Here is a 27,473-nt window from a genome sequence, read left to right as displayed (position 1 = left end):
TGGTGTAGTATGAACTATACTCACGTGGTTTAGTTTCAAACCACCTTTTTTTTTTTAAGTTTATTTAATTATTTTGAGAGAATGCAAGTCGGGGAGGAGCAGAGAGAGAAGGAAAGAGAGAATCTCAACCAGACTCCATGCTTGGTATGGAACCCTATATGGACCTCGATCTTACAACTGTGAGATTGGGACCTGAGCCAATATCAAGAGTTTGATGCTTAACTGATTGAGCCACCTAGGCGCCCCCAAACTACTTCTTTATTTTCACTTTCTGTGGAATCTTCTCCAAATTTTTCTTTAGTTTTTGAAAAAACCATTTGTTCACTCAACAAATATGTATTTACTGTGTGCCATCTACTATGCCAAAAGTGCAGAATATAGCTCAGAGCTCTATCTGCAACCCCATGCTTAATATAATTTATCATCAGTGGTAAACGATCAGTTTCAGGATATTCAAATTTATACATTTATTACCTCACTAGCTATTTTGCCCACAATATTACATTATAAGTCTTAATTGCTTTATATTAAATATAATTTGTGCAAATATATTCTGTGCAATATATGCAATATATTTGCACACTCTGCACATCTTTGTGACATTTCCTTTTCTAGTCCTTCTCCATCTTACCCCTTTTGTGTAGTTTATTTCCTTTTCAGTGACTTAAATATAGTTACTCTTCAAGAACTTTGATCTTTGCTGACTACATGCCTACTTGATTGAAGTCACTATGGATTTTGACCTTGTCTCTCTCAGTGCTAGGTCTATTCCCTTCCTTTCCTCCATTTAGTCCTGCCATGAAAACACTCTATGGAGACCAGCAGGAGAGATGGAAGAGAGAGATACACTTAAATGATTTACTAAGTTCCTGTTCCCATAGTTAAAATTGTTGAGATATCACATGCGGACAATTGACACATCATTAGAATGTAGTTCATTCTTAGAGCTCTGATACTGCATTCCTTAAACTGACTGTGTGTGTAGTCATCCTGATAGGTTTGTTCAATAAAACATGGCTTTCCTATTAAGTTTAAATGATCACTACAGTGAAAGACCTACAGCTGGAATGGAAGAAAAGCTGCAGAGAATTACTGAAACAAAGGATGGGATTTGGCAGACTGGGGCTGGAGCAAAAGAAGTGTGAAACAACAGGTGCCATGGGTTATCAGCATTTTTAATTAACATCTGTTTTTAGCCTGAAGCACTTTGCTGAGAATTCTCCACCAGTGCCTGTATTCAGAGATAAACACGGACTATTGAGAAGCAGCTAAGTAGTAAAGAGGTTAGTGAAACATAAAGGTTTTCCTTGAGAGGGAGGCTGGCTACTCATTGGAGATAGACGTCTAAGGGAAACCCCTATTAAACCGGTATGTTTTTATATCATTTATTTTGATACTTAATGTGTTTAGGAAGTCACAGTGAAGTATGAAAAGCCACAGTCCGTAATAATAAAAGGGTTCACTTCTGCTCATACCTGGGCTTGGAATTCGGAAGCAATTCTAGGGGGTTTTTGCTTTATCTGCATTGTTTGAATTTTGAAAATGAGACAATATTTATGTATTACATTCATAATTGTAATAAAAGAATAAAAACAAAAATAAACAATCTGTGGCATAAGATACTGCGGCAATTTCAGAACTTTTCATGTTGGGAAAAAATGGAAAGAATTTAGAAAATAAAAACAAAGTAAGGGATTGGGCAAGGGAGTAAAAGTAGTTTTCTTTTTTCTTTTTAAGTAGGTTTCTTGATTAGCTTTTGTTAGATGTAAAAATGTTCACTAATGTCCTCTAACAGTTGAAACTCTAACCATAAAGTAAAACCAGTACGTAAGTAACAGCAAGACACCGACTTGTATTGTTTGGCTTTTAGTCTAATGCAAAGCTCAGGTTTGGTTTGGTTTGCATTGTTTGTGGAAAGAAAAATTTCTTAGAAATATTTTAATGGCTACTACTTTTTGACATATATCCTATATAAAGATGCTAATTCAACTCTCCTACAAAATGTTATTCCGTTAAGTATAATTTTAAAAATCATGAATTTACCTATCAAGGGGCATTTCCATTATTTCCAGGTTGGGGCTATTACAAATAAAGCTTCCATGAATATTCACGTACAGATTTTTGTGTAGATGTGAATTTCCACTCCCCTGTGATAAATGCCCAGGAGTATGCTTGCAAAGTCGTATGCAAGGTTGGGTGTGTTTAGTTCTATAGGAAGCTGCCATACTGTTTTCAGAGTGGCCATATCATTTTGCATTCCTGTCAACAATATATGAAATATCTAGGTTCTCATCCTTGCCAATACTGTCACTGTTTTTCGTTTTAACTGTTATAATGGATGTGCAGTGATATTTCATTGTTGTTTTCATTTGCATTTTCCTGATGGTTAATGATGTGGAGGATCTTTTCGTGTATTAATTTTCCATCTGTATATGCTCTGGTGAAGTATCTCTTCATGTCCTTTGTCTATTTTCTATTGGGACTTTTTGAAAATATATATTTTTTAATGTTAATCGATATTCTTTGGAAAGGCAAGTTTGTATTTTGTAAGCATGAGGGAAATCTTGTAAGACTGAGGACATCGTGGCTGTTTAAATGTAGATGCAGGAGCCAGAATGACGTGGTTGGATTATGCTAAGATTCAAACATTGGGGGTATGATATTAATATATGAATATAAAAAGTGAGAAAGAAGGAGAGAAATGAAGGGAAAGGAAAAGAAAATGGAAAGGGGAAGGAAGGGAGAGGAAATATAGAGAGAATATAGTGGAAGGAAGGAAGAGATAGGGATAGAAAGAGATAATAGGAAGCATGAAGAAAGGGGATAAGTAAGAGAGGAAGGAGGAAAATGAAATGTATTAAAGCTAAGTACATCCTAGCAACAAGGGCTTTTTTAGGGGGCTACAATGTATTGGCAAGACTAAAGAGAAGTAGAGACTGAGGCAGACCATACAGAAGTTTGGGGGATGAATGTAATGAGTTCTCACCTGCAAAGTGGAGAATTTGCCTTCCTTTATTTACACCTAAGCTAATTGTGGTAGAGTTAAAAGAGAACTGGAATCAAGGGATGTGATTTTTTTTAATGCCAGTTTAACCAAAGACTAAAGAGATTTTTGATAAGCTTTTTATCTGTAAAATGGAAATCAAATCACCTGCCTCTGCTAACTCTTGGGAGTGTTGTACCCAATAAAACAATTACTAGCAAACACTTTTACATCTGCAAATTTTTCCACAAATAAAAACTATAATTGCTTATTTTAAAAACCTTTAGGGAAATAGGAGCAGGACTGAAATGTTAAATGAATGCAAATATAACCATGATTTTGAAAAAAAGAAGTACTTTACTAATTCTCCAAATGTTTTTAAACTAAGTAAAGATAATTAGCATTTTTCATGTTTTCAAAGTGTATTTTATTACTTTACCAAGTTGCAGGCTAAAGAGCAGGTGGGGTAGAAAAACTCTAAAAAAGTGTACATATTGGCCATGTGCATTTGTGTAAGTAAAGAGAGCATCATAGGTGGTTATAACTTGCCTTACTGTGCCCCCCAAATGCCTGTGAATTGCCAGGAGACTTCCAAAGACTTAGGTAAATCTGTACAAAAAGCAAGGGTCCAATTTAGGGCCGAAACGGAACAAGAAGGCAGGTGGAATTGTACCCATTGCACCACAATCCCTGCTCTTTGACATGCCCTATACACTATGCTCTGCAGAGAGAGAGAGGATTAGATCTCACAGCCGCTAAACTGTAGCACTGAGCTACTCACACCGTAAGCCTTAACGTGCACCATCGAGGGACTGACAGGGAGATGGCTCAGGGACAGCTGTTAGAGAAATAGTGTGTGTGTAAGAGAAGCACACAGTGTTATGGGGAGGGAATCCTCTATTCCACAAATTTTCCCATTTTGGCCTTTTGGGAAAGAGTGACCTGTCCTCTGAGTGATCTGGGAAAGCCTACAATTCAAATGGCCCTGCTATTGTTATGAAGAGGGGAGTGCCACTGTGAGAGAGCAACCACAGGGCACATGGGTGGTCTAGGTGGTCACAGTTTTCATGAGCCTCCGTCTTGCCAAATGTACTTTTTTCCTTCAAAGGATGAAAATAAGACTGTTTATTCCTAAGCCAAATGACTTCAAATGTGTCATTTAATGTAGGTTTATGTACCTTTTATATAGAAGATAAAAGGAAAGAAACCAACTTAGAGTTTTCTTTCCAGAGGCTTCTAACTACCATTCAGTATTGATTAATTAAAAGTACTAGTAATAATTTCATTTGTTGCATAGCTTATTTTGTACTATAACAGCAAATTAGAAATAGTTTATCTTTGAAAATTGTAGAGAGGCAGGACTAGAAAACACTCATAGCTTATTTGACACGAAACAAGATAGAGGGAAATTTTAGGTGTCTTTCAGGAGGACTAACAAAATTATTATAGGAAAATTTTAGTACTTAATACTTAAAAGTGGTAAATACAATTAAACTGAGATAGAAGTTATTTTACCTTTAAATTTGTACCCTACACAAAAACTATCAGTTATGATTTTAGTAAAGCATGAGAGACTTCTGACAAGTTCATGGTTCTAGAATAAATCAGGAACTTTGAGCTAGATTGTTACTTCTGTCCATACTTCACAGATAAAATTTAACATGCACAACCAACCAATGCATGCAAATTTTTAATAGATTTATTAATCACAGATTTTTACTCCTATACTCAACATACAGGCATACAGCTAATTATGCAGCAGGAGACTGGAGGCAAATTCATTTGAACTTTCCATGAAGTGACTCAGAAACATCTCTCAATACTTTTTAAATAAAGTTTATTTATTTATTTTGAGAGAGAGAGAGAGCACACGAGTGGGGGGGGGGAGCGGCATGGGGCAGAGAGAGAGGGAGAGAGAGAGAGAGAGAGAGAGAGAGAGAGAGAGAGAGAGAGAGAGAGAAGAGAGAATCCCAAGCAGGCTCCACACTGTCAGCATTGAGCCCAGTGCAGGGCTCAAACTACCAAACTGTGAGATCATGGCCTGAGCTAAAATCAAGAGTCAGACACTTAAACAACAGAGCTACCCAGGAGCCCCTCAGTACATCTCCCTCTCGGCATATTTTACAGGGCCGCTATTTAACTGGTATTTCATAAACTCAGCTATTATGTAAAGTCTTGATGTTTTTAGTACCAGAATTTGTTGACATTTTTGTTCTCAAATCCTGACTGAACAGTTCTCTCTAGAGGAGTATCTTTAGTTAAGCAGTACTGTTATTCTCCTTTATCAGGCCCTATCTTTCACATATATTATTTTTAAAATATATTTGCTGTCATTGGTATGGTTTGTGTTTTATTTTAAATTGATTTGTTATCACAGGAACATTCTTCAATATAGTATTTTTTTTTTACATTTCATAATGTCAGTAGTCATACTGTAACACACTACTATCATCAATAGCTATATGAAAGCAATGAATGACTTCCGCCATTATGTTTATGGTGATAGAATCAATCTGTTTCCAGCTTATTCATCATAGCTGACAGAAGAATGTCTCAGATATAATATCTTTAACAAATATGATAACACAAACAATTTGACTATTTGCTACATACCGTCTCGATAATCTCAATAGCAGTTATGAACAGCCCTCTGCAAAGTATGGAGGCGGGTACACTAGGTAGGAATGCTCCCTTAAGTCTTAATTGCTAAGCTCTAGCACTTAGAGACTGAGGTTTTAGATAGTTGTGGAGGTCACACTCGATTTCTTTTGAAAAGCCCAAGCACTAGAGTCAAACAGAACTAAGTGTGAATCCCAGCTTAATAATTTACACAGTAATGCACAAACTTTTATTTCCATTTTACAAATGAGGAGTTTACTAACCTTAAACATCTTTGTCAGAATTATAAATAATAAATATGAAATGACTAGCATGTATTAAATAAGTACTTAATAGATGTGATAGCTACTATCTTTATTTATGTCTATTTCTCCTACTAGAGTGTGAGTTGCTTAAGGTCAAGAATTAATGTCATTAGGTTTTCTAACCCTTTGAGTTAACACAGGAACTTGGGCATTGGAGGTATTTCATAGCACCCTATAAAAGCAAATGTACTTATAGGGGACAATATAGCTGATGATAACTTTTGAATGATACTAGTTTTAAAGCTTGTAGGGTTCAAAATGATGGAATTTTGGGTCCCTAATATGCTGTAAACCAAAAAAGGGAGCTGGCTCATCTCTTTACAGAGCCAAAGGTGGAAGTCATTTGGTCATTCCTCTTTAATGAATGCAACATGGCATTTCTTATCTGAACTGAGAGACCTTATCTAAAGAAGGACCTATAAGCCTATAGCACATAGTTCATTCTTTCCTAGTGTATTAGAGCAGCACTATATTAGAGGGTGGAAGTTTTGGAGCCAGATTACTATACAAGTAGCTGTAGGACCTTGAGCAAGTTTAAAGTTGCCAGATTTATTTAGCAAATAAAAATAAAGAACACCCAGTTAGATGTGCATTTCAGGTAATACAGAATTATCTAGTGTAAGCATGTCCCAGATATCATATGGGATATACTTAACACTAAAGAACTATTCATTATCTAAAATTCAAATTTAACTGGGTTTTCTGTCCTTTTTTTTTTCCTTTTCCTTTTTTTTTTTAAGTAGGTTTCAAGCCCAATGTAGGGTTTGAACTGACGACCCTGATATTAAGAGTCTGCATACTCTAGGGGCGCCTCAGTGGCTCAGTCAGCTAAGCTTCCAGCTCTTGATTTCGGCTCAGGTCACAATCTCAACAATTGTGAGTTTGAGCCCCATATCGGGCTCTGCACTGGCAGTGTGGAGGCTGCTTGGGATTCTCTCTCTCCCTCTCTTGGCACCTCTCTTTCTCATCTCATGCTCTCTGTCTCTCTCTCTCTCTGTCTCTCTCTCTCTCTATATATATATATATAACTTAAAAAAAAAGAGTCTGCGTACTCTACCGACTGAGCCAGCCAGGTGCCCCAGATGTTCTGTATTTTATACAACAACTTTTACTTAACCTCTTTGTGCTTGAGTTTTCTCCTTGTTAAATAAAAGATAAGAATAGTACCAAATTGATAGGGTTGTTGTGAAGATTACATGAGTTAATACATAGAAAGTACTTAAAATAGTAACTAGTACAGAGAAGATCTCAATAAATAAATAAGATCTATTGTTGTTACCATGAGTGTTGTTGATGGGGTTATAATATTTACTGAAGATACTATTTCTGAGACCTTCTGCTGTCAGCTGTGATGATAACTGGTAATAGACTGACCTGTCACCAGAGACAGCTATTAAACTGGACATTAAAATTTGTTTTTAGAGGTGAAGTGATTGACAGTGCAGGACTCTGGTCCCTGAGAGTGAAGAATAAATAAGGTCAATCTTGTGATCTCCTGGTTTTCCGGCAGGGCTACTTTCTACATCAGAGAGCAAGGAGGGGGAACCCAAGCAGAATATGGCAGGCAGTTTGTTGAATTGGTCAGAGTTCAGGGAATATGAGACAATTGGAATTTGTGGGTTTGTGTACTAGAGAGGCAGGTGCTGTGTAGAGAAAGAGCTCCAGAAATCTGCGTAAGAGTCAACTTAGGTGAACCCTAAGCTGTACATGCATAGAGTGAGACTCCACAAAGCTGGACAAAGGACAATGACAGGACAGGTCCGTGTCTCCCAGGAATGGACATGCCTAAGAATCCCTGCTTCATCATTCATTGGCTAGGTATAGCTTCTGGGGAATGTAGCCTCAGTGTAGCTGCAGTGATAAATTTCAGACCACAGTATCTGAAGCTGTTGGTCTATTTTGTACCCTGAAGTCAGAGATCTCAGATGTGCCTTCTCATGAATACCACTGTACAGATCTATTTTTCCACATAGGTTCAGAGAACAGCTATTCCATGGAAACTGGAGACAAAAAGGGAAGTTAGTAAGATTAACTGTATCCATTGTCACTGAGTTTCATCTCATGGCTGCAAATAGTATTCATCCTCTCTCTCATCCACCATCCACTTTATTGCTTTTTGCACTACTTGGCATTGCCAGGCATTTCCACTTCATTGAGTTTTGGCCATTTTTTTTTTCCAGGCTTTTAAGAGCCATTCCAGTGGCAGTTTATCCCACCCCATGGAGTCCTTGATAGGATGTTAAATTCTGTATCCTGAAGGAGTGTTCCCCACAGTAATGAATTTTTATTTATCCTGTCTTCCATTCCAACTCCCCTTTTCTTACTGGCACATGCTAGCTAAATCTTGTAATTATTTAAGTGTATGGTCTCATAGTTTATCAGATCTAGCATGTTCCTAGCTGTATTGTGCTGAGATTTAACCCCAGTTATCAGCCTGGCAGCCAGGCAGCGGCACAGGCACTTCCTAAGGGGAGGGAATATTTGTTGGTTTGAGAGGAGGGGTCTCTACAGAATCTTCTAGCACGATTGGAAGTGCTGGAAGATGTACCCATCCCAGATATCAGGATCCCAGGTGTTCTTAACAGGGCATTGACTAGTGAAGTAAACTTGCCTTGGTAGTACATCCAAATGTCTCTAGAACTCTTTGACTCTAACGATTAGGTCTCCCCCATGTCAACTGTATCTGCTTTTCAAATGCAGAGGATAAGGACTTCTGTAAACTACCAAGGTGGCTATTAACTGAAAAGAGCACTCAGGGAAAAAAAAAAAAAAAAAAGAAGGAAAGAAAAGAGCATTCAGTCTCTCATTATGCTTCCTCATGATGTAAGTACAACTTAGTAGTAATCAGTCTGTTCCACTGTCTGCTTAATAAGTATTGCCCATCCACAGCCTCCACCACCCACCAAAGCATACTTCTGAGCAATTCTAAGGAAAGTTCTAAGGCTATCAGAAGTCATCAAACCAGTGTTGCCCATTTGAAGAATCCCGTGTCACCCAGGAACAGGACTGCCTTACTATCTCAACTGCCCTCAGCCACTGCCCAGGAGCAGCTTGTGGAAAGTGTAGCCTTAACAGGAAAACACAATGATAGATTTCAAAATGCAGCAGCTGGGGCTGTCAGTCAGTTGTACTCCCTGCAGTAGGAGATCTGAGAGAGAGATTCTCATGAGTGCCACATTGAGGTTTATAAATAGAAGTGGGAGAGATGACATGAAAACAGAGATTAGGGAGCTCCAAGAATCAGTCCTTCCACTGAAGCAATCATTAAGCAACAAAACTGACAGAATTAACTTTAACTTTATAATCTAATTTTTAAAACTCAAAACAATAGTACCTAATAAAGACAAAGAATGCTAAATATAGGTAAGAAAGAATTACTGCATTTTTGTTTACCTATCTACCATCCCCCATACCCCTCTATGACAGTGGCCTTGAGGACAGTGGTTGGCATTCCTAGTATTACCTAGCTGGTGCAGAGGGCCATGATGGACCTTGTTCTCAAAAACTGTGGTTATGCATTTTGCATTTTGACCAGTGTGTGGTTTCCAGAGGGACCAGTGCAGAAGCTTGGTTTCATTTGCCTCTGTCAGGCTATGACAGCATCTCTGGCAAAAGCATTTGCATATGTCAAAAGCATTTAAAGACATATAGTATGCATAGCTGACTCAGGCAAGAGAGAGAGACTGGGAAGAGCAGCAGATTGACCAGCAGACCTGGGAAAGAGAAGGCTAAGGAGAAGATATTTTAGAATAAGTTCCTTGAAGGGCTACTACATATACTGGTGCATCACAGGTGCAACACAAATGCCCAAAGCTGGATGCATGCTCAGAAAGACCTGAAAGAACCCCAGTTATAAACCTCAGGAAGACCTTCGGTCCTGCATAAGAAAGAAGGTAAGGCTAAGACAGAATTATATGTAGGTAATTTGGCTAAGCAATAAAAGAGTATCCTAACTCTGAGCCAATCTACAAAGACTGGGAGAGTTGTTTGGTGCTTCACAATTTGAAAAAAAATCTATCAGGTCATCTGTCAGGATTTTAAAAAATACCTGGCTGCTGAGATAATGAAACAGAGATGTCAGTGATCACACATGAGAAGGAATATAGGCCTTGCAAAAATAGTTTGGGAATGTCAGTAAACAAATGGAGTAGTGCCCTCAACAGTACAGTAAAACCTAGAGAGGGAAAGAATCTGATTTCCAGAGTTATCACATCATGATACTCAAAATGTCTAATTTCAAAAAAAAAAAAAGTTTTCAAAGGCATACAAAGAAGCAGGGAACTATGGCCCATTCACAAGGAAAAAAAGTTGGCAGCATCCCAGGGGAAACCTAGGCACTGGGATGACTAGACAAAGACTTTATTTATATTAACTATCTTAAATAAGCTCAAAAAGCTAAAGGAAACCATGGACAATGAACAAAAAGAAACAAGTAAGGATAATGCCTTACCAGATAGAGAATATAATAAAGAGATCGAAATTGTGAAAAGGAATCCAATAGAATATCTTGAACTATAGAGTATAATAGTTGAAATGAGAAATTCACTAGATTGATTCAACAGATTTGAGCAGGCAGAAGAAAGAATCATTGAATGTTAAAATAGGACAATTTAAATTATCAAGCTAGAGGAGCAGATATAAAAACAGAATGAAGAAAATAAAAACAACTTGAGGGACCTGTGGGATGCCATTAAGCATATGCATTATGGGAGTCTTAGAAGAAAATTTTGACTAATGGCATGAATCTACATATCCAAGAAACAAGATGAAATTCAAGTAGAATCAACTCAACAAGATCCACATTAAACACATTACAATCAAAATTCAAAAACCAAGAAGAGAATCTTGAAGGTGGAAAGCAGAAAGCAACTTATAAACAGGATCTGTAGTAAGATTAACAGCTTATTTCTCATTAGAAACCATGGAGGTCAGAAAGTGGTGGGATGACATTTAAAATGTACAAAGGAAAAAACTATAAACCAAAAATCCTACACTTGATCTTAGAAGAAAAACTTTTTTTAATACCACTGAGTATAATGTTAGCTGTGGGTTTTTCATTTATGTTTCTCTAACATCAGGAACCAGACAAGGATGTCCACTTTCACCACTTTTATTCAACATTGTACTGGAAGTCCTAGCTGTAGCAATCAGATAAGAAAATGAAATTAAAAGTATAAAATGAAATACAATGGGTAAGGAAGAAGGAAAACTTTGACTATTTGGAGATGACATGACACTATATATAGAAACCCTAAAGACAACCAAATAACCACTAGAACTGATAAATGAATTCAGTAAAGTCACAGGGCACAAAATTAACAGACAGAAATCTGTTGCATTTCTGTACACTAATAATGAAGTAGCAGAAAGGGAAATTAAGAAAACAATCCCATTTACATTTGCGCCATAAAGAATGAATACCTAGGAATAAACTTAACCAAGGAGATGAAAGCCATGTACTCTGAAAACTATAAAACACAGATGAAAGAAACTGAAGGTGGCCCAAACAAAAGGGAAGATATTTTATGCACATGGAGTAGAAGAACCAATATTGTTAAAATGTCCATAGTACCAAAACCAGTGTACACATTCAGTGCAGTCTGTATCAAAATTCCAGTGGCATTGTTCACAGAAGTAGAGCAGATAATCCTTAAATTTGTATGGAACCACAAAAGAACCTGAATAGCCAAAACAATTTTGAGAAAGAAGAACAAAGCTGGAGGTATCACAATCCAGATTTCAAGATATACTACAAAGCTTTAGTAACAAAAGAATATGATATTGGCACAAAAATGGTCATATAGATCTATGGAAAAGAATAGACATCCCAGAAATAAACTCATGCTTATATGATCAGTTAATCTACAACAGAGGAGACAAGAATATACAATGGGGAAAAGACTGTTCCTTCAACAAATGGTGCTGGGAAAACTGGACCACTTTCTTAACACCATGCACAAAAATAAACTCAAAGTGGATTAAAGACCTAAATGTTAGACCTGAAACCATAAAACATTTTTGTACATATGTCTCCTCAGGCAAAGGAAACAAAAGCAAAATTAAACTATTGGGACTACACCAAAATAAAAAAGGTTTTGCACAGTGAAGGAAAACATCAACAGAACAAAAGGACCACCTAATGAATGAGAGACAATATTCACAAATGGTATATCTGACAAGGTGTTAATGTCCAAAATTTGTGAGGAACTTACACAACTCAACAACAAAAATCCCCCAAATAATCTGAATAAAATGGGCAGAAGAATTGAATAGATGCTTTTCCAAAGAGGGCATACAGATGGCTAAACAGACATATGAAAAGATACTCAACACCACTAATCATCAGAATTGCAAATCAAGACTATAGTGAGGTATTATTGCCTTAAACCTGTCAGAATGGTTAGAATTAAAAAGACAAGGAATAATAAATGCTGGTGAGGATGTGGAAGAAAAAGAACCCTGTGTGCTGTGTGGTGCAGCACGATGGATAACAGTATGGAGTTTCCTCAAGAATTTTAAAATAGAATTACAATATGATTCAGTAATGCCACCACTGGGTATTTATCCAAAGAAAATGAAAACATTAATTCAAAAAGATGTATGCACCCCTATGTTTATTGCAATATTATCTACAATGATGAAGATATGGAAGCAAACCAAGTGTCCATCAATAGATGAATGGATAAAGGAGATGTGATATATATGTTATATATATCATAGAATATTACTCAGCCATAAAAAAAAGAATGTGATCATGCCATTTGTGACAACATAGATATACTTAGAGAGTGTAATGCCAAGTGAAATAAGTCAGTGAAATATCATTTCACTCATGTGGAATTTAAGAAACAAGACAAATTAACAAAGAAAAAAGAGACAAAAAGTACAGAGAAAACACTGGTGGTTGCCAGAGGGTTGTGGAGATGGGTGAAATAGATTAAGGGGATTAAGAGTATACTTTTCATGATGAGCATTGAGTAATGTATGAAATTGTGGAATCATATTGTAAACTTGAAACTAATATAACACTGTATGTTAATAATACTTCAGTGTGTGTGTGTGTATATATGTATATATTGAAAAGATATTATATTATATTATATTATATTATATTATATTATATTATATTATATATTATAATTCTACCACTGGCAAAGTTTTATAAACTGAAAGCATAAAAATATTGCTAAAAGAAATTAAAGAAGACTTAAATAAATGTGGACATCCCATATATGTGGATTAGAAGACTTCCTCTTGTTAAGATGGCAGCACTTACCCAAAGTAGTCCAAAGATTCAAAATTCCAGTGCCTTTTTTTTTTCAGAAATAGAAAAAGCCAGTTCACAAATTTATATGAAATTGCAAAGGGGCCCAAACAGCCCAAACAATCTTAAAAAAGAACAACGGTAGGGAACACAAACTTCCTGATTTCAAAACTTACTACAACTGTTTTTTTACTAAATTGATAAAGTAATTCAATGTAGTCCAGATGGTCTTTTCCAAATATGATACGACATAAACTGGTGTTCCATATAGGGGGGAAAATGAGTCTTGTCCTCTACCTTTTGCCAACACAAACATACTTGAAGTGGATCACAGCCCTGAATAAAAAAGGTGAAATTATACAACCATCAACATGGCAGAATAAGTTTTTTACCATTTACTCCTCAGCACACCAATTTAGACAATCACCCATGAATAAGTGTGCCTTTGTGGAAGTCTGGGAGTCCAGCAGAGATGTTCCAGCACACCTCTGGAGCAAAAAGGGGGGGGGGGGGAATCTGAGATTGGATCCATTGAATAGTGTAGGAGGAGTAGTTTCACTTTACTTGTGTCATCCCTTTCCCAGGGTGGCACAGCTCAGTGCCAAGAGAGACCTCGGCCCATGATTTCTCCCATGGCTAAAAGTGAGAGCATGTTGAGTAAGTGCCTGGCTTCCCAAGCTGTACAGGATGCTGCCAGAGACTTACTTCTTTCTCATCCCATCCAGAATACTCAAGTGTGCTGCATATCTAGGGGGTGGAGAACAGCTGGAAAAACAGCAGTCACTGCTCTTAGAGGGCATCAAAGGGATACAGATGCTACTAACTGACTGACAGACCAGACTGCCTGACTATTATCAAGAAGCCTACCCACGAACTGATGAGGACACCTTGCCTATGGATCCGCACAACTGGCAACAGGTACCCCAAATGCTCCATGTGTGCCCCCACACTCCATGGCCAGCATCCTATGCATGAGTCCAGGGTGGCAAGAGGAGACTTTGGAAATGGCTACTAATCACACACAGATAGCCTGACTGTAGGACTAAGAGAAAGCACACAAACTTGGGCATAAGGAGTGCCCTAGGAAAGCAAATAGCAGGTTCTCAGCATCTGGCCTAGGGTTGCAGAATAGAGAGAAGGCATACATCTTAAGAATTCCTCCCCAAGAGAGGATAAGAAGTGTGGAGCAGGTTTATCCATAGAAAAAGTCTGAGAACGGCTCAGAATCCCTACAGGGCTAATATTCCTGAAACTAGTTGGTACGACTGAATTAGGTGACTACTCTTTAAATGAGAGAACAGCAACATAAGACTTGAAGAAGCATGAAATATCAAGGAAACATGACACCACCAGAGAAACACAATATTTTTTTAATAAATATCCCCAAAGAAATGAAGATCTGTGGTATACCCAATAATTAAACATTTTAAGGAAATTCAACGAGCTACAAGAAAACAAAGACAATAAGATAAGGAAAACAATGAACAAAATGAGAACTTTACAGAGACAAAAATCATTAAAAAAAAACAACATTCTGGAGGTGAAGAATACAATGGATAAAATGAAACATGAAGTAGAGAGCATCAACAGCAGATGGAATTGAGCCCCTGAAAGAATCTTTGAGGTAGAAGACAAGTCTTTTGAAATTACCCAAAGGAGAGCAAAGAAAAAAGAATGAAAAATAGTAAAGGAAGCATGTATGAACTATAGCATACCATAAGAAAAAATAATCTGTGAAATTATTTTCCATCATACTAGCTTGTTTTCTTGTGCATTTGGTGATTTTTGATCACGAGCTCATACTTGTTTTATTTTAATTTATGATAAGCCTGGGGATTTCTATAAAAAATGCTTTAATCTAGGGGTGCCTGGCTGTCTCAGTTGTTGGGGCATGTGACTCTCAGTCTTAGGGTTGTGTCTTTGAGCCCCACATTGGGTGTAGAGTCTACTTAAAGAAAAAGCTTTAAGCAAGACATGAATTTTTTTTTTTTATTCTTTATGCCAAAGTTAGGGACACTAATATCCTGGGAACATTTTAGCCCTTGGCTTAATCAGAAGTCTTGGGCTTAGCACCATTACCTTGACACTTGTTCAGAGCTCAGTATCTTGAGTGTGATGGCCCTTAGGGTAGTTCTGCCTCTCCCTCTCCCCCAGTATTTGCTCTCTGCTCAGGGATTTTTACTCTAGTTTTAATGAAGGGATTTCATTTGGTTGGCTATATTTTGATTGAGACTATGGTACTCTTAGAGAGATTTTCTTATTTTTTTTAGAGTTCTGTGATGTACTTTAATGTATATTTTATAGGCAGTCTAGTTGGGAGTTGCCTTTGGTATTTCTGGTTGACCATTCTGCCCAATTCCAAAGCCAATCCTTCATTTTATCATAGTGCTCATCATTATCTCTCACCTAGAAAGAACAATACATCCTATCTTGTCCCTGTTAATTTCACTTTCTCCAATTTTAATTTATGATATATATGGTTGCCAAATTGATGTATTGATGGATATGTTAGACACTTTAAATTTAAAGTACGTGGAAATAAAAGTTTGGAGCTCAGGAAAGAAAGGGAACCTAGGGATTTGTGAGTTATTGATGTAATTATCAGTGCCATGAAGTGGGTAAGGTTACTGGGGAGACTAGAGTAGTTAGTATAAATAAGAGGACCATAGAACACCAACTTTATGGAGTAGGCATAGAACAAACTGGGAAAGGAGACTAAGAAAATGAAATGTCAGAAATGAGAAAACAAAGAATGGCATCTCCAAATGCAAGGAAAAAGGGAGTTTCAAGGAGGGGAAATTTGTGGGGTCAGATGTGGCCAAAAGGGCACACAAGATGAGAACTTATCTTACATTTCATCATTAGAAGCTGGAAGATTACTATTGACAGAAAAGTTTCAGTGTAGTGGGATCAAATGTAAAATAGCAGTGAATGTATGAACAAGTTGTACAATTTGCTACAGTCCTCTGTTTCTCATTACATCCCACCTCCACTGAATACACAAGGAATCAGTAAACTGCCTGGAACGAAAGAAATACAACTGCCTTCTGATTTTCCATAGTTAAAGGGATTCAGGCAAATACTGGAGAGGTTTGTAAGAAGGGTGAAGGAGGAGATTGGCAATAAGAGTCATCAATTTTTTGTTAGGACTTAAATTATTTTAGCTATTTTACTGATAAAATTTATGTAATCTGTTAATATTCCATATTTTTGATGTGTTGCAATTGAAATCTTTATATTTTATACTGTCATATTTCACAATATAAAATAGAGAACAGAGTACAACCTGGTTATTTACCTGCTTGTTTCTGGAGTCAGAAATTCTCACAATTATATCTATGTAAATCTCAGCATTCAAACCAAAAAAAAAAAAAAAAAAAACCCTTTCCTTCTAAAACTCTGTGCAAAGTATGTGATCATAACATGCTTTGCTTTCAGGAGCTTCAACTTTCCTGTGAAGGTAATTAATTTAAACTGTAGTTTTCATATATCTTGGGCTAAAATTAAACTTTCACTAAAAAGAATTATCAGGGGCACCTGCGTGGCTCACTCGGTTAAGCGCCCAGCTTTGACTCAGGTCATGATATCACAGTTCATGGGTTCGAGCCTCGTGTCAGGCCCTGTGCTGACACCTCAATGCCTGGAGCCTGCTTTGAATTCTGTGTCTCCATCTCTCTCTGCCCCTACCCCGCTCGTGTTCTCTCATTCTCTCTGTCTCTCTCTCTCTCTCTCAAAAATGAATAAACATTATAAAAAAATAATTATCAAAGTTATACTTTAGGAAAAGTGTATATTGTGTAAAAAGAGTAGAAAAGTAATGTTTGAAGTATTTAGAAAATACTTAAGAATACTTAGAAAAGGGGCGCCTAGGTGGCTCAATCAGTAAAGCATCCAAGTTTGGCTCAGGTTATGATCTCACGGTTTGTGGGTTTGAGCTCTGAGTCAGGCTCTCTGCTGTCAGTGTGGAGTCCACTTCAGATCTTCTGTCTCCTCTGTATGCCCCTCCCCAGCTTCCTCCCTCCCTCCCTCCCTCCCTCCCTCTCTCCCTCTGTCTCTCTGTCTCTGTCTCAAAAATAAATAAGCATTAAAAAAACATACTTAGAAAATACGTTAAAATATTTAGAAACCATTTCTACTGTCATTTTCGAACAACCTAGGGTGTATATTTTCCAAAACTTGCAAATATGACTTTTGTAATAATACAGCGTATGGCTTCTCAACTTTTACCTATGAAACACAAAAGTATAATTATTCGGTTTGGTAATTACTGTTATCTTGCTATATTCTACATATTCCCATACTTTTCTCTTACAAAACATGATAAAGTTAAAAATTATGAGAGACTTTTTCCTAAGCTATTATTTCCCTACATTCAACAGCACCTTCTCTGGGTTATGCTTATCCTTGCAAATTGCATTGAAGGCCTCTGCAGGCTCTTTGACTAAGGCCCTTCTAAGTGCAGTAACATTTCACATACAGAAAATCCCAGCAGGCAAATTCCCTACTGTTTGAAAATATTTTTCCCATCAGAAGGACAAAAAACAGTAACACATAAATACATTAAACAAGCAGCTCTCTTCTTTTATGGTTTTGTTCATAACTAACATATACATTTCTTTTCTTCATTATAGGTACCAGAGATTTGAAAAGGCATTTCTGTTAGCTGTTGACATTGGTGCTCGTGACCTGTTTATGGTGAGTCATTCCCAGAGATGATTTTGTGCCTTCAGTTCTAAGGCTGAGTAAGTTGTCAGCTTTTGTGACCATTAAAAAGGATTAGTGTCATTTGTGCCTTAGACACATGGTGAGAAAGCATTATTCCTTCTTGGCTTGCAGCTTTGCGTTCATGAAACTGGTCAATAGCCATCTAGTCTCTTTTGACTCGTTGACATTTTCTTTGCTGGGGCCCAAAGGATTTTTTATGTTTTCTAAGAATTTATAATTCTTGAACTTTTCTCCTCGTGTACCTTGATGTGAGGGGATGACACCTTTCTATCTAATAAGCGTGTCCTTTTAATCCATTCTCTAAAGTACAGCTACAGAAGCCAGGACATAGGGCAAAATATGTACCATAGATTTTGAATGTGCTCAAGTTTGTCCCTTAGATTTTAGTGTAAAGTAACAAATTATGAATGTTCTCACTTATATTTTTAAAGTAACCACAGTGCAAAACACACCCAAGAAGTTATAAATTCATATACACTTTAGTCCTCCCATTTATTAGCTAACAGCCAGTTTCTTACAGATCCTTGTGCTCTGTATCAGGTTCTTCCAAGATCTTTTACCACAATGTCACAGTGAGGTCAGATGAGGTGGTGTTCCTCTCCCGGTTTCCTAGCATATTCTGCTCCACAGAAAATTCATTGTTGTCAAGGAAACCAATAAAGTAAAAGCTTCTTGAAAACGAAACAAAAAAAATTCTGGAAGGCTCTTTTACCTGAATCTTCTGCACAATGAAGACATTTCTGTAGTTTAAGCTTTGATGCTTTAGATATTAAAATGGCTTCATGACATTAGATCACTTGTCTTTGGAATGAGTTTGTTGTTTAAATTCTAACTTTGCATCATTCAGTTAAATTGTGCTTTCATTGATCGTGAAGAAATCTCTAATTCAAAAAGTTATTATTTATCATCTGTATTTTTTGTCAAATTGAATAGACATATTCATATATTGAGAGAAGGTTTTATTTGGCCAATATCTCTACATGTAGACATCACAGTGTCAGAAATAACAACACTTTTTAGATTTTTTGACCCCACTATCTATCTCTACTTTCTCACCTTTACCAGAATTCACCTCAGTAAAGGTAGATTTTCTTCATATCTCTTTATTCATAAGGTTGTTTTTGAGTCTTAGTGGGGATAATGTGTTGAAAGTACTTTGTAAACTGGTAAGTAATGTACAGATATTATGTGTTATTATTGTTGAGACAGAGCAACTATTGTTATTACATAGCCATGTAAAAAATAATGAATACCTGAAACAGGGCTTGAATTATATGAATGTAAAAGAGAGGATATTTTGTAAGCAAAAGCAATATGATTCAGCAAGACCTTAGATTAAAATAAAATATTTTGATTATAAGAATAAATAATACTGTAATAGAAAGTAAACAATACAATAAAGAGAATAAAACTAAAAAACCAATGGACATCCTTTAAAATACCTCTCTGTGAATATATTCATTCCCTATACTTTTTGTTTATAACTTGATTTTTTTCTTTCAACAATATGACATAGTTTTCCATATCAGTAAACATAAGTGTATGTCATTTCTTTAATGTTTACGTTGTATTCCATTTTATATGTGATAACTGGCATAAAAACAATAAAGAGCCCAGAAATGAACCCATGCATATATGGTCAACTAGTCTTTGACCAAGAATACACAATGGGGACAAGTTAGTTTTTTCTTTCCTTTTTCTTTTCTTTCTTTAATATAATTTATTGTCAAATTGGCTAACATACAGTGTGTAAAGTGTGCTCTTGGTTTTTGGAGTAGACTCCCATGGTTCATTGCTTACACACAACACACAGCGCTCATCCCAACAAGTGCTCTCCTCAATGCCCATCACCCACTTTCCCCTCTCCCCTACCCCTCCATCCACCCTCAGTTTGTTGTCTGTATTTAAGAGTCTCTTATGGTTTGCCTCCCTCCTCTCTGTTTGTAACTATTTTTTCCCCTTCCCTTCCCCTATGGTCTTCTATTAAGTTTCTCAAGATCCACATATAAGTGAAAACATACGATATCTGTTCTTCTCTGACTTGTATCACTCAGCATAATACCTTCCAGTTCTATTCACCTTGCTGCAAATGGCATGATTTCATTCTTTCTCATTGCCAAGTAGTATTCCATTGTATATATAAACCACATCTTTTTATCTATTTATCAGTTGATGGGCATTTAGGCTCTTTCCATAATTTGGCTATTATTGAAAGTGCTGCTATAAACATTGGGGTACAAGTGCCCCTATGAATCAGCATCCCTGATTCCTGTATCCCTTGGATAAATTCAATAAGTGGTGGTAGGAAAATTGGATATCCACATGCAAAATAATGAACCTGGACTCCTATCTTACATGCCTCAGAAAAACTAAAAATGAATTGAAGACTTAAATGTAAGACCTATAACCTTAAAGTCCTAGAAGAAAACATTGAGAAAAAGCTCCTTGACATTGGTCTTGGCAGTGTGGGGTTTTTATTTTTTGTGGGGTTTTTTGTTTGTTTATTTGTTTTTGTTGTTGTTTTTTGATAAAAGACAATAAAAGCATAGGCCACAAAAGCTAAAATAAGTGACACTATGTCAAACCAAAAAGTTTCTGCACAGCAAAAGAAATAGTCAAAAAAACCCAAAAAGGCAATCTACAAATGGGAGAAAATATTTGTAAATCATATATTTGATAAGGGGTTAATATCCAAGTTATTTCAACTTCTACAACTCAATAGCAAAAAAATCAAACAATTCAATTAAAACATGAGCAAAGGACCTGAAAAGACATTTTTCCAAAGAGGACATACAGATGGCCAACAGGTACATGAAAAGGTACTCAACATCACTAATCACCAGGGAAATGCAAATCAAAACCACATTGAGATAATACCTCACACCTGTTAGGATGTCTTTTATCAAAAAAGAGATTACAAAAGTTGGCAGAGATGTGGAGAAAAGGGAACACTTGTTCACTGTTGGTGTGAGTGTAAACTGGTGCAGCCACTATGGAAAACAATATGGAGGCTCCTTAAAAAATTAAAAATAAAACTGCCACATAACCCAGAAATCCCACTTCTGGGTAGATACCCAAAGGAAACAAAACCAGTATCTCAAAGAAGTATCTGTACCCATGTGTACAGCAGCATTATTCAGATAGCCAAGGTGTGGAAATAACCTAAGTGTCCATTGACAGATGAAGGAAATCTTGCCATTTGCTATACCATTGACCAACCTGGAGGGCTTTATGCTAAGGAAAATAAGAGAAAGACAAATACTGTCTGGTGTCAGTTATATATGGAATCTTAAAAAGTAAATAAAAACTGGTTTCATAGAAATAGAGAGTAAAGTGGTGGTTGCTAGGGGCTGGTTAGTGCTCTTTGTGCGTTGTTTTAAAAATCTTCAAGGTCTTGAAATTTTCAAGGTCTTGAAAATTCTTCTTTTTTCTAAAGATTTTGTTTTTAAGTAATTTCTATACCCAATATGGGCTTGAACTCACACCCCCCCAGATCAAGAGTTGCATGCTGTGCTGACTGAGCCAGCCAAGCACCTCCAAAATTCTCCTTTTTATCTTCCAGAATTTGTATTATTTTAATGTTAACATTTAAACCTACAATCCACCTCTATTGATTTTTTTTAGAGGATATGGCACAAAATTAACTTCCGTCATATGTATATCCAGTTGACCTGTGACCATTGATTGACAAAATTGTACTTTGATGCTTTACAGGGTCACCTTTGTCATAAATGAGGTTCTCACAGAAATGCATATCAAAACCATAATGAGATATAACCTCACACCAGTCAGAATGGTTAGTATCAAAGAGACAGGAAATAACAAGTGGTGGCAAGGATGTGGAGAATGTTGGTGGGAATGTAAATTGTTCACTATAGATAACAGTATGCAGATTTGTCAAAAAAATAAAAATGGAAATACCATATAATCCAGTAATTCTGCTACTGGGTATTTACCCAAAGACAATGAAAACACTGTTTGGAAAAGACACGCGCACCCCTGTTTATTGCAACATTATCTACAATAGCCAAGGTGCGGAAGCAACCCAAATGCCCATCCATAGATGAATGGATAAAGATGTTATATATATATATATATATATATATATATATATATATATACACACACACACACACACAGAATGGAATAATAGCCATAAAAAAGAATGAAATCTTGCCATTTGTGACAACATGGATGGACCTAGAGGATATTATGCTACGTGAAATAAGTCAGACAGAAAAAAACAAACACTGTGTATTTTCACCTATATGTGGAAGCTACAAGTAAAAACAAATGAACAAATAAACACCAAAAGAAACAGAAACAGGCTCATAAATACAGAGAACAAACTGGTGGTTGTCAAAATAGAGGGGTATAGGGGGATGGGTGAAATAGCTGAAGGGGATTAAGAACTAAAAATTTTTAGTTATAAAATAAGTTAGGGAGATGAAAAGTGCAGCATAGGGAATATAGTAGATAATGTAATAAATTGGTATGTTGACAGATGGCAACTACACTTATTGTATGTAGTAAGCATTACATAATGTATAGATTTGTAGAACCACTATGTTGTACACCAGCAAATAATAGAATACTGCATGTCAACTATAATTCAATCAGAATAAGCCAATCAAGTGTCCTATATGTGTAGGTATATTACTAGATTCTGTCCTTGCTCCAATACTAAACTTCTTTAATTACTTTATAAGTATTTATATCCAATAATGTAAGTCTTCCAAGTTTGTTTAAATGTGTTGTTCTTACTCTAACCTGTGATAGATGATTAAGTCATGGATTTTTTAGCTACTGTATCCTAATGTATGCATTCAAGGGTATAATCTCCATTCAACGATGGCCTTGATTGCATTCTGACAATTTTATGTGTCTGTTTTTCGTTATCATTCAGCTCAAAGTATTTCTAAACATTTCTGTTAGGAATTCTTTGTCCTAGGTTTCTTACATTTCCTAATTTCAAATAATAAAACATTTTCTAGACAGACACACACACACACACACACACACACACACACACCTTAACCTATTCTGTATTACATCAACCCTTTGAAATTAGTTGAAATTCCCTTATGGCCCATTATATGGTCAATGGTAAAATTTGCATGTGCACTGAAAAAAAATGTGTAGCCTATAGTTTACAGTTGTTGAATGCAGTGTTCTATATAAAATCAAGTGTGTTAATCATATTTTTCAGTTCTTTTAAGAACTGTTGTATTTTCTTGATATATTGAGCCTTTAACATTATGAAACATTCTTCTATTTTCTAGTAATGCTTCTTGCCTTAAAACCTACTTCGTCTCAAAGTATACCTACACCAGTTTTATTTTGGTTTGTATTTGCTTCAAATCTTTTATATCCATGTTTCTTTATATTTTGAGTTGCATCTCTTATAAGCAATAAATAATTGTATATTTTTAATCAGGGGTCACCTTTGTCTTTTAATTAGATTATTTAATTGGATTATAAATAATGTAATTGCGTTTGTCCTACCCACTTTCTTTTCTGTTTCTCCCACCTATTCTATGTCCTTTTACCTAACCATCCTTGCCCTTTTTTATGTTAACTCTATTATTCCATTTTTTCCCTTCTATTAGCTTATTAATTACATTTTTCCTCTAATTTTTTCTTTTGATTCCTATCCTTATGGTGAATCTTTCTGTCTTTCTGTTCTTGTTTGGGGGTCATTTGGTTTTAACTCTCTGCCTTTTTTTTTTTTTTGAAAAACCATAGCATTTTTAAAATGTAGTGATAATTTGAGGCTGTGTATGATGTTGTTTTCCTCCAGAAAGAATTTACTTTTGCTTCTAGAAGTTAGTTAGGGTAAAGGTTAAAAGATACCTTACTCCATTCTGTGATTGAGTTTGTTTGAACATGAGTTTCAGTCTAAGAGCCAATTTATTTCTACTTTATACTGAACATCAAGAGTGTAGCCCTTCAGGAGTCCCAGTTAGAAGCCTTGTCTGTTCAGCAGACCCTGAAGTATAACTTAGTAGCCTTAGCCCATTGACTCTACCTAATGTTCAGTGTGGTTTCTCAACTTCTCAAACACTACTTTCTGTTAAGTTTCTCACCTTCTTGGCCGCCAATTACATATTGGCAAATACTTTGAAAAGCAAAAGCTGCACCAAATGTCAGGCCTACCTCTCTGGGCTTTGCTTCTGTCTTGAATCTTGGCCCTTCAAATACTCACTGTCTTGTTCTCCAATGTCTTCAAACAGAATTTTAAAAATTATTTTACCCAGCTGTTTTAGTTGTTCTCAGCAAGACTATTAGTCTGATATGTTCTCATCTGGGATAACTGGAATGAGAAGTTCTGCAGTATGTTTTTGGAAGGTGAGTGAAGTGTTAAGCTTGGCACTAGCTGCTTTCCAATTCTGGATAACCCCCCTGCAGTGCACTGTTATGTTTGAACTATTAATCGCTAAGAGCCTTAAATGTCACAAATTCTGCTTTAAAGCATGACGTATCATCAATTTTATGCCCCAAATGGAACAAATGAAATTATATAAGATGTTGTTTATACTAGGGTTTATTGTTTAATTGTCGTAAAAGCACTAAAAAGAAAAACCTAAGTTTTTAAAATTCTAACTTATGTTCAAAAAAGTAAAAAAAGTAATTTTCAGTTCTTCAAGTTGAAGAATTATAGAAATCTTATAGGATTAATAATGCAGATCTTTCCTTTTGCTAATGAAGATATTTGTGTATGCCAGCTTAAATTTATAGTCTGTCTTGCTTGAAGGCATACCAAGTGCTTTATCAGTAACAAAATCATTACATCTCACAAAGTTAAAGGAATTAACTTTTCTTGATCACCTGCAAAGGTGTTATACCAGATAATGCCTTATATAATGGTATAATATATTATGTCAATATGTTATATATAACATACATTATACCATTTTATAAATTATCTTATTTAATTCTCATAATAATCCTAGACAATAGAATTATTATACCTATGTTACAGTTGCTAAAAGTAATTATAAGGACAACTGAGAATTGTGATTCAAACTAAGGTGTATTTGACTCTAAAGTTCATGCTGTTTCCATTTATACCAAACTACTTATATAAACTAAAAATTTAGAAGTTCCCCAAAGCTCAGTGATTTATGACTTGATGACTCCCTATTACTAACTTCAAAAAGCTATTCTTTTCCTTTTTTTCTTTACCAAAGTTCAAAAGTTATCAGTAACACTGTTTATTGCAGAATGGCATCTGATCTATCCTGAATGATACACAGAACCCAGTTTATTTGGAATATCATTCATCTAAATTAAGAGCTCTTCGTCTGTAATAAAAGGAAGTGCACAGTGAATATAGAAAGGACCACAGAAAAATAGCACCAATTGCCTATTTCCCTATTTTCTCATTCATGTCTCCAGGAAAAAAAAAAACTCACACATTTAGTGATAGTTTTCTTAGAGAGGAATGTGGTATATGCCAGACATGATATTGATAGATCTTCCAGGACTATGAGTCTGCTCTTTGAGAACCCATTTGCATCTTGGGAGACACAAAGAGTTGTATCTTAGACTGTCATTTGAACTGGATAGGTGTAATACTTTTTGAAGTGTCCATTCCCAATTTCTTGTCTTTTAAAAACCATTAGCTTCTAGGGGCACTTGGGTGACTCAGACAGTTAGGCATCCAACTTTGGCTCAGGTCATGATCTCAACAGTCTGTGAGTTCAAGCCCCATGTGGGGCTCTGTGCTGACAGCTTGGAGTCTGGAGCCTGCTTTGGAGTGTGTGTCTCCTTCTCTCTTCCCCTCCCCTGCTCATTCTCTATCTGTCTCTCAAAGGTAAGTAATGTAAAAATATTTAAAAAAAACAAAACACTAGCTTCTCATTGATCCCTATAGTTCAAGGTTGTTTCCTACCAAAACCCAAGCAAAAGGGAATAATTATATAGTCAATATTGGCAGAACTGTTTTAAAATATTACTGGTAAGGGAAGAGGATCTTCCACTTCCAGCCACTGGACAAACTGGTTTCAGACTTGTGCTCCCACTGTAAACTACTATAAAACTACATAAAATATGAGACAACAGTTTTTAGGCATTGGACAATAAGTAAGCCCTGCAGGACTTTGATTCTTAAAAGAGGAGGAATATACAGATGGCCCTCTATATAATTTCCAGAACAGAGACCAGTGATGTCTCTCAGATGAAGAGCCAGGGATAAGAGTTCAGAATTCAGAGATGATAAATGATATAGAATTTATGGGGCAGGATACCAGAATGGGAAAATCTATGTGAAGAGTGGGGACCCAGAAGTCTACAAGGTGGTTACTTGGGTCCCTGATGGAAGGCTAAGCAGCAAGTATATATAAGGCCTACCAAAGAGTCACTGCTGTGAGACTGAGAGCTAAACGGAGAGCCTTCGTAATGGTGAGAGGTGCTGGAATTCTGGCTCAAAGTGAAGCAACCTCACTGGGCATTTTTATGAAACTCTAGAAACGCTATGCTTGAAGATGAAGAACTTATTCCAGGACTGTGTACAAAACCAGATCTGCCTTTAAAAATCACAAAACCTAACTTGACAGAATCAAAAGAATTCACTACTAATTTGATACCCTGCTAGTACAAAAATCAACATCCTTTAAAGAAAGCATTACCCAAACTACTTATAATGTGATTTACAGCACACAATAACACATCATTAGGTGGTTAAAGAAGCAGGAAAATGTGATGTATAAATAATGAAGAGAAAAAGGAGCTAAGGGTAACAGACCTGAGAGGACCCAGATGTTGAAAGGGGCAGAAAAAACTTTGGAGCAGCTGTTATAAATATGTTTAAGTATTTTAAAGGAAGAGATGAATATAATGATTGAATATATATGGATTCTCAAGAGAGACAAGGAAATTATTTTTTAAAGGGGGCAAAAGAAATTCTAGAACTGAAAAATGTGAAACCTGAAATGAAAAACTCCCTGGGTAGACTTAGCAAAAGATTGGACAGTATAATAAAGGATCCATAGAAAGACATCAAGACAGATAAATGGAAACCATCCAGTATTAATAAAAAGAAGGAAAAATACAAAAATTAATAAAGGCTGAGTAACTTGTGAAACCCAAATCCAGTGGTCTAAAATACATGTCATTGCTAGAAAACATTAGTCTATGGATCGAAGCTCAGTGAACTCCAAATAAACAAAGCAATACTCAGGCACACTACATCTTGGCATAGCATACCCAAACTACTGAAAATCAGTGATTAAGATAAAAATCTTTTAAAAAACTCAACAACAAAAAAAGACTTAGAAGGACCAACTAATATGAATTATAGCTTACTTCTCATCAGAAAAAATAATGCCAAAAGATAATGTAGCAACATTTTCAATGAACTGAAAAAATAACACAATACGAAATTTTATATCCAGTGAAAATTACCTTAAAATGTTGGTAAAATAAAGACACTTTTGAATAAATGAAAACTGAGACAACTCAGCACCAACTCAGGAGACCTGCAGTACAAGGAAAGGTAAAGGAAGTTCTTCTGGCACAACAAATATAATATCAGATGGAAACATGGATCTACATAAAAGAATGAAGAGCTCTGACA

At 36.1% G+C, this 27,473-nt stretch overlaps 1 protein-coding gene across 5 annotated transcripts in view; it reads left to right on the top strand.

Annotated features, from left to right (window-relative positions):
• Window positions 1–27,473, top strand: part of WDPCP (WD repeat containing planar cell polarity effector) — a 381,708-nt gene that overhangs the window by 179,915 nt on the left and 174,320 nt on the right. For all 5 annotated transcript variants that reach the window (XM_045054268.1, XM_045054270.1, XM_045054269.1 and 2 more), the window contains one exon: window positions 17,803–17,866. In XM_045054268.1, coding sequence (XP_044910203.1) covers window positions 17,803–17,866 — 64 coding nt within the window. The remainder of the gene's footprint in view (window positions 1–17,802; window positions 17,867–27,473) is intronic.

This window comes from Felis catus, chromosome A3, assembly GCF_018350175.1.
Source record: "Felis catus isolate Fca126 chromosome A3, F.catus_Fca126_mat1.0, whole genome shotgun sequence".
Taxonomy (NCBI): domain Eukaryota; kingdom Metazoa; phylum Chordata; class Mammalia; order Carnivora; family Felidae; genus Felis; species Felis catus.
The sequence above is the reverse complement of the archived record's forward strand: the minus strand, read 5'-3'. Positions and strand labels throughout refer to the sequence as shown.